This window comes from Opisthocomus hoazin, chromosome Z (genome assembly GCF_030867145.1).
Source record: "Opisthocomus hoazin isolate bOpiHoa1 chromosome Z, bOpiHoa1.hap1, whole genome shotgun sequence".
Classification (NCBI taxonomy): domain Eukaryota; kingdom Metazoa; phylum Chordata; class Aves; order Opisthocomiformes; family Opisthocomidae; genus Opisthocomus; species Opisthocomus hoazin.
Window position 1 is genome coordinate 66171535 of NC_134454.1, and position 13386 is coordinate 66184920.

Sequence of the window (13386 nt, forward strand, 5' to 3'; positions counted from 1 at the left end):
AGTCTGTTGAGAGGCACATCTCAAACTTGTATCCTTTATCTTTGATCTGTTTATTTAGATTCCTACACATTATACAAAGCAATAGAGAAGCTTCAGCACTGAAAACCGTGCATTTTAATATGAAAATATCCATGTCAGTAAATTGACATGTACTGTTCATGTCAGAAAGCTCTGCATGAACTTCCAATCCTACTTAAAAAAAAAACAAAAAAACCCGAAAAAACCCACTGATGGAATTTTGACACCCACTTCTATACAGCCACAATTATTAACTTGCTGTTTAAAAGGGACAAGCTCTCCCTGGTGGAACTATGGTAGTTTTCTCTGGAGAAGAAAAGCCCCTGCTCAGTTAGAGGATTCAGAAGCCTCTTCTGTAACTAAAGAACACTGATACCTTCTATTAGCCCCTCACCACTTTTCCTGTAATATTCTTGTCAGCACTGGTCCCACAGACTTAGTTACAAAGCACTTGACTCTGGGGCAGAAGTAGCCTAAAAAATAAGGGGGGGGGGGGGGGAGAAAGATAGAATTGCTTCACGGCCACTTGCTGTATCTCGCCCAAATTTAGAAGAGTTTGTGACATCATTAAAACTTTGAGACACTATTACAAAAATAACAACATAATAGCAGCATTCAACATTTCTTTACTTGTACCATTTCATAGTTGCTTCATTAATGCAAAAATATACTCTACCAAGATAGAACAAGTTTCGTTGTATGCTTATTAAACTTATAAGACCTACTTTATTACCAGAAATACCAAATATAGAGAAGGGAAATAGAATTTTTGCTGCTGTAGTGCTGAAGTTCCCCAGGTATAACTGAACCCAAGCTTTGATAGGTGCCATGTATAACAAATTAATCATAACTCGTGGGAAAAATGCCTGATAATATGCCTAAAATACTGATAAGACTACATGAACTGTCATGACAATTTAAAAAAAAATATTTTTTTTTGTCTTCTTGGATAGTAAGTTCATGGTTTCAGAAAACATTATGAAGAAGTTCAAAGCTAGCTTCTCAACCATAGCACTGACTTCAACAATACAGAATCAAAGTATTAGAGCTCTGTCTCTTCAAACTAGGGGGAAAGTAGCTGCCTCCACACATTATCAGACAAGTTTATTAATCTGTTTTACACTGTAGAGAATACAGGAGAAACCCCCATAGTAACGTGCTCAGATGCTGCAATAGGACTTACCTACAAATGAAGCATTCTTGAATTTGAAATAAAAATAAACACTGCATGGAAAGACATTTTTTAAAAAGTTTAAAACTGAACACAATTGAAAGTGTATTTCTCATACATAAAAAAAATTCCTTTTATACAGTGCTTTTAATTTTCAATATTATTTTAATTACACTTTTCAACATATAAAAATAAACCTAAGGTACAGGCCGAAAACTTTTTCTGTTTACATATTAGCAAACAAAATCAAGTTTTAGATTCTCTTTAGGCAGTAATACTAACGATATCTACAAATTTCAACTGTCCACACTCCAATCTCTGGTGAGAAAACTCCATCTCTCCGAACTAAGGACCTACTGATTTACATTATTTTAGCCACTGACAGAGCTGAGCATTTGTGTCATTAAGTCCAATTCTCACTTTTAAAAATATGGTAATACCAAAGGCAATAATCCATTCCTGTAAAACTGAAAGTACCACCAAGTGGCAGATGGGACCCACAGTATGCCCATTTGCAAGTCATTGTTTAAAATTCACATCTTCAAGCTTCCTTGTTTTACCACTATAATGCAACTTCCACACTAACATTTACAAAATTCAAGATGATTTCTGTGTGGGTTTTTTTCTTCTATGTGAATGGCTAGCAAAATTAAAATGCATGAACTCTAACCTTGTTTCATTACAAGCCAACAAAAAGGCAGTGATGCAGAAATGCTTCAGACCAAAAAGTAAAAGATACACACATCACCATGGCATTACTGCTTGCTAGAGTCATACATGAGACTGAAAAAAATAACACAGTAATAAGGACAGGTATGAATTATACAATAATGTGTATCATATGAAGTAAAGGCTAATAAGCCTTTACTTATTAGCTCTTCCTTAGACGAAAATAAAATCACAGAAATCCCTAAATCTAGTAACTATAAAAATACCAGTACAAGTGAAGGGCAACACTGAGAAGCTACCATGTAACAAACAGATTTGCAGAGTTTCAAAATAATTTCAGGTATCATCTTAGACGTAACTGGGCCAGAGAACACTAGCAAGCAATGCAAACCATGCTACAGGCTACAGAATTCACCTTCTTCACAGCAAACACACTCAAGTGGCCATAGCTCATTTCAGCATCCAAGCTGTGCACAGGTTGCTGCTGTCAGCCAGCTAACATAAAGCTAGTTCAGATGTATCTATCTGAAACTGACACCAAAAAAATTAGCAGGTGACTAATTAATAGGCAAGACCCACATCTCTAAGATTTCCCAGGTATTCTTCAGATGTTTCTAGTTTCCAACTGAAGTGCTTTTTTCCCCTCTTAGTTCTAATTCTGAAATACGAAAACCAATATTCTTTACATACCATACTATTATCCGTGTTTGCAAACAAAATTTCATCTCTCACACCTGTGTAAACCTATTGACTTCAGTGAATTAATCTAAGTCACAGACACCTCAATTTTGAGCTTGGAATCCTCTTTCATCCACCAGCAGCTGTCTTCTGCTACCTTCTTCTTTCAAAATTCAAAGAAACATCCTACCTGTTACCAAGAAACACTGTTGTGAAGTAACTGTGGTCACTAATGCAGCTCACACACATGTGCTTTACATGGTCTTAGCAAAATGGCACCACATCATCACTTCTCTGAGCAATTAAGAGTCACAACATCTTCTAATAAAGGCTGACTCAAACAAAATTATATTTAAAACAATACAGCTGTCATGAACTACACTGTTCTCAAAACCTCCACTCAATCTCATTTATAAAGTGCAAAACCAAACAATCATACATGGCAGCTCAGCATGCAAATCGGTTAATGATGAAGGCAATGGACTTCCAGTGGAACATGGACACATGTAACGGATGATGCACACAGTTCTGTTTGAATAAGCAGGAACTTCATTACCGTGCTACGCTACCGGTTTAAAAACGAGCTACCCTCTGCAGAGATAAGCATTTTACAGAATAATAGTTCTCTAGCAGTGGCTTTTAGGAAGAGGGGAACTGTAAAACACGTAATATGAATAAACAGAACGTAACTATCTCACAGATCTGCACAGTACTTACAAAGCAAAACCAGAAAATACAGCATTTGTAAGAAAATATGACTTGAGGTTGGGAGGAAACGTGTGTTTGGCAGCTGGTTGGTTAGGGATTTTTTTTGCCTTTTTTAAAAAAAGTTTTTGTAAGGAAACATTAACTCACATACAATATAACAACATGCTGCATACGGACTTACCATGTGATTAGTTGGCTAGTAAGGCTGCCATCCTTAACTACTGATTTCCAAAGGTATGTTTCTTAGCTACTGTACACAATCCTTTTCATATTCTGTAACTGATATATAACAGAGGTATGCAATTTCAGGATAACAAAACTCAAGAAATCAAACTAGCATCAGCTGAAACATGACACACTGCAAGAATTCAAATTCATCTCAAAGGAGAAACTTCACTTTTCAAAGATACTATAAATAATACATGTGTTTTCTCACTGCTATCCACATTTCAAATCAAAGAAGCTGTCTGAATAAGACCAGATCAACTAAAAATATTCCTTTAATAAGTATGTACCCACAGAAACTTCCCTCTAAAATACTTAATTTTATTAGTGAAATGGTACCAAAGATAACAAGTATACAAACAATCTCTTTGCTCTATGCTACTTACACATCATAAATAAGACAGCTGTTGTTGCAAGACACAATCCTTCACAGTCCTCCTGTAAGCATACAGATTTGTCATTTTTTTTATCAGATTAAGCTGTTTACCAGCCAACAGCATGTGGCTTAAACATCACAAAAATGACTGTCTATACTTTACATGGTAAAGCATTTTCTATAGTCTTAAATGTACACAGTGGCAAGAACATTAAATCCTACTGAAAATGAAGAGTGATTAAGCAGCTTCACAATCAAACTGGGTTTCATTACCTTAGGAATTGGGTAAATTTTTCATCCCCTGTAATATGCTTTCTTTTTTCTAGAAGAATTAACTATGCAAAGCAAAAGAAAAACAAATTCAAAGCAAATATCTAATACGCTGTTAAGGGTTTTTTTAACTGAAAGAAATAACTCTTCCCATGCAGTAAGGCAATTAAGTCATTTGATTGTATTAAGTTGTATTAAAAATAATCTACTTGATTTTAGGTATCAGTAAGTTTCAAAGGTATGACTCTTAAGAAATATCATGTAACTGATTAAACTAGTTCAGAGAACACAAGCCATGTTTCTATCTTGACAAAAATATTTGCTTTGTCATTCTGTTCTTACATGCTTCTCCCCAAAGAACGAAAAAAGAATCTCTACCATATAACTCCTATGTAAATTACAACTTTTTCCCCAAAATTATTTATCCCCCCCTTCTTTGCATACAATTCCTTTTATATCACCCAACAGGTATCACAGAAGATGATGGAGAGGTAACAATTAAGGCCATCCAAATGTAGATTAAATGTCTAAAGGGCTGTCTTTGATGCAGGTGATCAGAAAATGCTTCGTATTCAGCTACTGCTTTTGTACAGTGGTGGTCCCCAAATTGCATCTTTGCTTTCATCTATAAATGTGTTCTAAAGACAAAAAATAAAAGTAAAAATGGAGCTTTAGAATTTTAACAAGTGAATCAAACAACCGTTCTGACAAATCACTTGCATTCTTGTCTACAGTATGGTGGTGGCAAAATAGCAATAGAGATCATGTAAGATTTAGCTGAAAATGAGTAATAGCACATACACATTTCTAGAAAATACCACATTTCAAGAAGGCACTAAAGCTTCTGCTTGTGCTCCCGTATTTTTTAAACAAATAAGAAAAAATTATTTTCATAATGGCACCTGTACTATTTGCAGCTGAACAGACACACTGCAGTACGGCTCAAAACAAAGCTGTAAGTTCTGATATCATACAGATGCGCTCACTTCTGGAAGGACAAAAGAAAACAACAAAACAAAAACAACCCCAGAATAAACCAGTAAGCTAACCTATTATCTATAACAAGGCAATGTTCCTTTTAGGAACAGAAAAGTAGCATGCATTGTTCAAATACTTTAAAAGTAACATTAATTTCAGGGATATTAGTAAGAAATTCTGTTAAATCATAAAACCCTAGAATCTTAAGCAGTGAGCAAATGAAAAACATACTAGTCAGTGGATATTTAACATAAGAACGATAAAACTGTGTTTTAAACTGTGTTTAAAAAAATATTTCCCTACAGTTGTCATTTACAACAAAAGAAAGTGTGTATATTTATGCACCATTTCCAAGCACATCAAACAGTACACATTGACGTTTTGGTGGATTTTTTTAACCCACAAGGTAAAACCATACAAAATGCATCAACAAGCAGTATTTTAAACAATGTTCAATGCATGTCTTCAGCTTTTTTGTGGTAGTACAGGTTTACATCTTTCAGTTTCTACTTATTTGTAACAGCTTATGGCAAAACTTAACATAAATCATTTTACAAATAAGTACAGCCATCATGAAAACGCATGGATTTTCAGAGATGAATAGTTCTGATGGCATCTGCCTTTTCATGGTATAACTACTGGTCCGTGCATTCTTGCTTTACAGCAAGAAGACAGCAAAGCTATCACAAGAACTGGAAGAGCTACTAGTACTATCAACACGTTAAGGTTGATTGCTTTGACATTTTCTTCCTCATTCTGGGAAATATAAAGCTTTGGATTTCATTCCTTAGTTGAATCAGAGGTCCATTCTTTGCTTTAAACCTCTTCCATTTTAATTGAGAGGTTTTCTTCATTTGGTTGACAGTTCCCATTCTGTTGTAGTTTGACTTCATCTGTCCTTTGCGTATCTCTGTTGTCTACTTCCTTGTCAGTTTCTGAATTCTGATCCTCTTTAGTGTGATCTTTGTCCTACCAAAGATAAAATTATTTTACAAAAAATAATATTCTTAGCATTATAGATATGACTTCCAACCAACTCTTAGCATTTCTATCGTCTCAGTTTGTACATGCTTATCTTGACTTTTTTAGAACAGAGGAATAGAGGTGTCAGCTCCTTTTTCTTTTTTGCTTTTTTTTTTTTAAAAAAACAGTTTCCTTTTCAACTGGCTAAAGTTAGGCAGTCATAAGAACCCGTCATCCAAGAAATCACTGCCACAAAGTCAACGGTCTTTATCATCAATATTCAGAAAAGCAGAACAAGCAGCATCATGGAACCTATGAGAAACAGCTCCAGAAATTAAGATTTCATCATTACTTTCTAAATCAAATAGCATTAAACTTTTTCTTTCATTTTTTTGTCAGGTATCTGATGCATTTTAAGAGAGCCAACCTGTCTCTGAACGCTGCTCCTTTTTACACAGTCTGCTTCCTGGTGCTCATACAGATAGGCAGCCATCCAAGTCCTATCATACAGCACAGAACAGGAAAGAGAAACCAAAACGAAGTGTTTCTGTAACCTATTCACACAATCTCCTGTAGGTCCAGTAAAGTTCAAACACAGAGAGTTAGCAAACTGGCCCACCAACACCAACTGTAGGTCTCCAACCTGCAAAAGCTAAACTCAAATGGTAATAATTTGGTAAGTAAAACAAGAGAAAAAGAAGGGAGGGAAAAGAAAGAAAAAGAAGGGAGAGAATTTTAATAACGTCTCCCCTACCACCACGTCACTTGGTCACACAGCTTACCTTCAAAGTAGTGGTGCTTTTCTCAGATTTCTCCTTTCCCTCTTTTTCCTTACTACTTTTTTTCTTGGAGGTGGAGCGTTCTCTTCTTTCATTATTTGTATCTCTTTCTCTTTTTTTTTCTTTCTTGTTTCTGTTTAAGAAAATTTTTACTCAAATCAGAGTTTGATCGAACACCAACAACCTTCAAACCACTTCACTGCAAATTTAACTTTCCTCTGTGGGTTTTCCAAAAAAACTCAAACCGTAACAAAAACCTCTTCATAAAGACAAGGAGACTTTCTGACTGAAGAGAGCTAAAGAATGCATGTGCTCAGTATGCATGGTATTTGCAAAGAGAAAACCAAATCAACCTGCACCCAGTGAAGGGCTTTGCAAATTTGCATTGTTGACAGATTTGAAACTTTCTAGTTGAAAGCATACCAAAGCTCAAATCCACATAAAGTTTTTTATTTTGGTTTTGTTTCAAATTAAAACTGAATCATACAGACCAACTGAAATCATCTGAGATGATCGGTGCACAGGCAGTAAAACAATGAAAACACTGTAAATTCTTCCTCCCTTACTGCTCTTTTAACTTCTATTTTTATATCAAACTGACCTTCTCGGAGAAGGAGTTCGTGAAGACTTTCTTTTTGTGGTTTTGGACGTTTTAGGAGACTTGGAGGGACTTCTACTCTTCCTTTTACGCCTTTCTCTACAGGACCAAAAAATTCAAGATCATCAAAGAATAGAAATAATCAACTCAGGAACTGGAAAAAAACAGAAAGCTTTTAAAATGATCTGACACAACAGCTAAGTAAATATCCCTGAATCTAACATTATGTATCACCAACAATACACAAACTGCACAAAGCAAAAAAAAAATTCATGCGTTTCAGTTTGGTGGGAAAGGGGAGAAAAAAGATTATGCCCTTTCAGATTTTTTTTTTTTTATTATCCTCACATGCTTGTACTTATACCTGATTGCCATGGTTTAGCCCCAGCCAGCAACAAAGTACCACATGGCCACTTGCTCACTCCTCCCCTCCCTGGTGGGATGGGGAGAAGAATCAGAAGAAAAAGGTAAAACTCACGGGTTGAGATAAAGATAGTTTAATAGGACAGCAAAGGAAGAGGAAAATTGTAACACTAATACAAGAACATACAAAGTGAGTGATGCACATCGCAATTACTCATCACCCAGCCCACTCCCAAGCAGCAATCCCTGCCCCTCCCCGCCAACTCTCCCAATTTATACACCAAGCATGATGTCATACAGTATCAAATACCCCATTTGCCAGTTTGGGTCAGCTATCCTGGCTGTGTCCCCCCCCAGCTTCTTGTGAAAATTAACTCTATGTCAGCTGAAACCAGGGCACTGATAACAATGGAAACACACTGAATTCACTAATCCTGCATTAAGGAAGAGTTTTTTCAGTCAGGAAAAGAATCCAGTTGAATGAAGAGCCCCATATTAAAGCAAAAGGCATAATGAGCAATACGAACTTCAAAACTTAACACTACAACCTGAAAATCACCGTATTTTCAGTTCAGCCTGACTAAAGTTTAATTCCTAAATACATGAGCTAGCATTCCTATTGGTTTAGAAGCAAACAGTGTAAAATGAAGCTCCAGCTCCTGTCAAAATCAGAATTAGTAAGTTAGTATCTATTGTTTTCCTAGTAGTCTTTGCTCAGGAAACCGAATGTTATCATTCTGTAACACACTGAAGAATTCACAGTATTTTACAGAACAGCTGTTTTACATAGATATTGGAATTTGCTTAAGTTGCTATTATGGAGTCTGATCTTGAACAGAACAAAACATTAAATAACTGCTTGCAAACATAATGAGGCACATGTAAAATAAAGCAAAAACTGAGCCAGTAAAGCTTCATTCAACATAAATGTGGAACCTATCTCTGTCAAGTAAGATGATTTTTTCCTACCACCTCTTCATAGAACAGAAAAAGAGGACAGGAAGAACCATCAAATTAAAACAGGGAAGTTAAAAACTAATTGAGAGGTCATTTCAAGATACGGCACAGAAGCTACACTTACAAATACCAGCTTTTGCAAGTCACACCATTAGGTGTGAATATTTGTATCTTCAATATTTTAAAAAGCCAAGAAATCAACAGTTATGAGATAAATTACAAAAGGATATATTAAGATATGCCTAGTATCACTATCTGGATCAATACTCTGACAATATCATCTACCATGACCTCCTGAAGCTGCACAGGACAGAATTTTGTAACCATTTTGTTCAGCAAGCTCTTAAGTTTGATTCGATCTTTGGTAAACAAAAGTATAAAGTGGCCTGACAGTGCTCCCACTTAGGCTACATTGAGTACATCCCCTCTTTGTTTTGCTTTCTAGCATACATATCTGTGAGTAACAAAGTGCTGTAGTAACTGTGTTTAAACTAGAAACTGATTATTCATTAAATCTAATTTTCAGTTTCTCCTTTTCATATTTCAAGTTGAAGAACTACAACTGTGGTTGACAGTATTTGTGCCCATTTCTATTACATTTGTCTATACAAAGATTTTTGTGCAGCTTCTTAATGCTCTTAAGCCATACTAATAGAGCAAAATTTAAGAAAAGCCAAGTATGAATACTTTGATAGTGATCCTGTGTCTCTTAATCATACACAGAACTAACATTCTGTACCTATCTCCTCTGCTAGCCTGTAGATGTCTGTTGGAAAAGGAGCCAGCTCCTCCTCTTCCTCTGCTCTGTGTCTCTTCCTTCAGCTAGGAAAGAACAGCCATCTGATTTCCAGTACTTGTATGCTATCTGTCAGTAAAGCAAGGCCAGTTGCCACCTACTTCTTAGAAGGTCCTGTATGTCCTAATTCCACATTCACCTTTTCTCCAAAAAGATGACTATTTGTCCAATATTTTACATTCGTCAGGTAGAGGATCAGCAGTCTAAACTCAGTGCTGCACTGTAAAACCAGGCAGCTGAAATACCAGTTTGTTGCATAATCTTCTCCAGAAAGGTTTGTAACCATTTGAACTAGACATCGTCAATCACCAAAGTAAACAGGTACTCCTAAATGTAAGCTAACTGGGACTCTTTAGCCCAACCTATTCACAGTTGCTTTTCACAGAGTAACAGAATTACTAAGGTTGGAAAAGACCTTAGGAGACCACCTAGTCCAACCTCTCCCTCCTGCATCTTAAAACAGGGTCAACTAGAGCAGGCTAGTCAGGGCCACATTCAGTCAGATTTTTAATACCTATATGGATGAAGACTCCACAATCTCTCAGGGTAACTGGTTCTAGTCTGCCCAGAACAAATACAGTTTAAATACTAGAAAAAAAGCCTTTATTTCCCATATGTCAATATGTGCATACGGCCTCTCAGCCTGTCTCTTGCCCCCACTGAGAAGTCTAGCTCTGTCTTCATCACACTCTCCATCAGGTGTTGATATGCTTTGATAAGATGCCTCTTCAGCCTTCTGTTCTCCAGGCTAAACAATCCCAGCTTCCTCAGTCTCTCCCTGTACGACAGATGCTCCAAGCCCTTTATCAGTTTTGTGGCCCTTCACTGGACTCACTCCCACAAGTCTCTGTGCCTCTTGTAATGAGGAGCTCAGAAACAGACACAGGATTCCAGATGTGGCCTCCCCACTGCTGTGGAGAGGGGAAGAATAACCTTCCTTGACCTGCTCACAACACTGCCTAATGTGGCTCAGCATACTGCTGGCCTTCTTGGCTACAAGGACGCCCAGGTCCTTTTCTGCCAGCCAGCCTTCCAACCAGCCAGCCCCCACACTGTACTGGTGCAAATGAGTTGGATGCAGGACCTGGCCTTTCTCTTTGTTCGTCTCCATGAGACGCCTTTCAGCCCATTTTTCCTGTCTGTCAAGGTTTCTCCAAATGGCAGCACATTCCTCTGGTGTAGCAGCCTCTCCCTCCAGTTCTGCATTGTCTTGTATTGTCTGCAAACTTGCCAAGGGTGCACTCTGTCCCACTGTCTAGGCCACTGATGAAGATGTTTAACAGTACTGGCCCCAGTAATGATACTCTAAGGATAATGCTATACCTGAAGAAAGAATTGTAAATCCATACTAGAAAGTGTATTTCTCTCATCCTCTACCTTCAGAAGAGCATTGTCTTTGTTTAGTAACATCTGTATAAAAAAAAAAAATCCACTTCATATCAAAGTAGGGTTTTGTACTGTGAGTCCACTAGAAGAGATGCACTAATTTGCACTAGAATTCTTTGCCCATCTACATGGCATTTGAGCCTTCCATGGCGTTTCCTTTAATAGCAAGATTCTTCAAGGGGAGCACAATTGTTGCAAACCAGAGTATGAATTTTTGGTAACCTCCAGCTAACTACACTTGCTATTTGACATTAGGAACTGGGTCTTCCACCAAGGCTCTTATATAAGCTACACATTGTCAAAATCTTAAATCTTTTTTCTATACCTATCTGATTCAACAGTCCTGAGGCCTACAGACAAAAAAAAGCTATGTTTTTGAAGCTGGCAGAACTACCTTTACTCTGTGTAGGTCTCCAACCCATGAAATAATGCTAAAAGTGCATTAAAGTAGGGAACTGCACATGCTTAAAGAAGCCACAGTATTTTGCCTGTAAACCTCAAAAACAATACGAACATTTCATATAACGTAAACAGAATGTTCAGAAAACATTACACGCTTTTCTGCCTTGTACGAATCATGAACTGCTGAATTTTGCGGACATGGGAATTTTGCTTTTACTCAGTGAAATGATTATAATATGTAGAACTTTTCTGAATTCATTCAGCATTTCATTCTCTCAAGGTAACAGATAAAATTTGGTATCTAAATTTGACAAGTGATATTATTGAACTCCCTAATTCCTGAGGTATTCAGAAAGGACTTTTTCCACGAAAGCTTCTGAACATAAGTTAGCTGCAATGCTTTCAGAATATGCCTGAGTTAGTCCACTTGCAGAGCTTATACTCATTCTCACAGCCTCCCTTTGCTGTACTGGATTTATCCAGACTTCCACCTAGTTTAGCCTCCCTCAGAGGCAAAACCAACAGCTACATTAACTTGAATGCTCCCCTGTTTACCATCAGTATCATTAAGTAATATTACTTTTTAACTTTTACCTCGCAATGTAACCAGCTAAACAAGGTATCCTCATCTTCCAGCTGAGACACATCCATCTTGCCACTGGTCAGCCAGCCTAGTGACTTGCTTGCTTCCTGCTGTTCAGCCATCCAGCTGAAGGGTGGCAGGTACTATCACCCAACTGTTCGTATGATCTACAGACCAACTCTGTACAGTATTTAAGCAACCAAGGAACATGCAACAGCGACTCAAACTTTCATCACGACAAAAATGATGTGTGATTTTGCTTTATCAGAATTTTCGGATGGCTCCAACACAGAGAAATAGCACAAGAATCATCTACTTACTGTCCTCAAGGACTATACTATATGGTTATGTGAAAAGCAAGAACCAGCAGCCCAACAAGAAACTATGTTCTATCAGGCATTATACAGAGCTCTTTGTAATAGATTTTACTACGAAGCGGAAATAATACAAATCTAATTAGTAAGAGACATGGTGATATTGATACATAAAAACTAGGATGGTGCTCCACTGAACTGGCAAGTCAAAAAAAGCATCAAAAAATTCTAAACAAACCTGCTGGAGCTACGAGATCTTCTTGAAGAGCTATAGCTTCTTGGGGGTGTTCTGGATCTCTTATCTTTCTTCTTTTTATCATCTCTCTCTTTTTCTCTTTCTCGCTCCTTCTCCTTCTCCCCATCTTTTTCCTTTTCTTTGTCTCTGTCCTTCTCTTTGTCCCCTCCTTTTTCCTTATCTCTCTCCTTGTCTTTAATCTTCTCCCTGTCCTTCTCTCCTTCTTTCTCAAGATCATCTTTTTCCTTGTTCTGATCTACCTCTTCCCTCTCTTTTTCCTTCTCCTTATCTTTCTCCTTTTCCCTGTCCTTGTCCCTGTCCCTATCTTTGTCCTTGTCCCTGTCCCTATCCCTGTCTTTATCTCTGACTCTCTCTCGATCTTTGTTTCGCTCTTTATCTCTCTCCTTGTCCTTCTCCCTGTTCCTGTCTTTATCTCGCTCTCGTTCCCTGTCTTTGTCTCTGTCTCGGTCTTTCTCCTTCTCCTTGTCTCGGTCTCTCTCCTTCTCCTTTTCTTTGGCCTTTTCTTTTTCCTTGACCTTTTCTTTGTCTTTTTTCTTGTCCCTGTGAAAAGTCAAACACAAATCCATTAATTCATCTTTGAATTTCCAGTTAAAATTACAACTAACTCTTTAGCATACGTTAATTGCTTAAGATAAAGAGTGCGTGCATCTCTGTTGAAAAGTAGTAATTATTCAAGATTTCAATTTCCCACTCCTGCTCATCATGAGGGAAAGGTTATATAGCTAGGACAAATTTGGAAACCAAATTGAAGAAGGGGAGGCTAAAATCAAATCAAACTGCGATATTCAGAGCAATGTTACTACACTTTGAGAGAATATGTCTCTTCACCTCACAGTTATTACATATACAGAAATTTTCTGCATTTTGTCAGCAGTTAGACAAACTCCACAATCTGT

The 13386-nt window shown here is 37.2% G+C and overlaps 1 protein-coding gene across 7 annotated transcripts in view; it reads right to left on the reverse strand.

Moving 5' to 3' along the window:
• Positions 1-571: 571 nt before the first annotated feature.
• SREK1 (splicing regulatory glutamic acid and lysine rich protein 1) overlaps positions 572-13386 on the reverse strand; it is a 41290-nt gene continuing 28475 nt past the window's right edge. For 6 of the 7 annotated variants that reach the window (XM_075446921.1, XM_075446922.1, XM_075446927.1 and 3 more), the window contains 4 exons: positions 12473-13030; positions 7437-7532; positions 6839-6968; positions 572-6062 (listed from right to left, as the gene is read on the reverse strand). In XM_075446921.1, the coding sequence (XP_075303036.1) occupies positions 5910-6062; positions 6839-6968; positions 7437-7532; positions 12473-13030 (937 nt within the window). In that variant the 3' untranslated portion in view covers positions 572-5909. The remainder of the gene's footprint in view (positions 6063-6838; positions 6969-7436; positions 7533-12472; positions 13031-13386) is intronic. The other variant, XR_012766606.1, reaches the window with a different exon arrangement.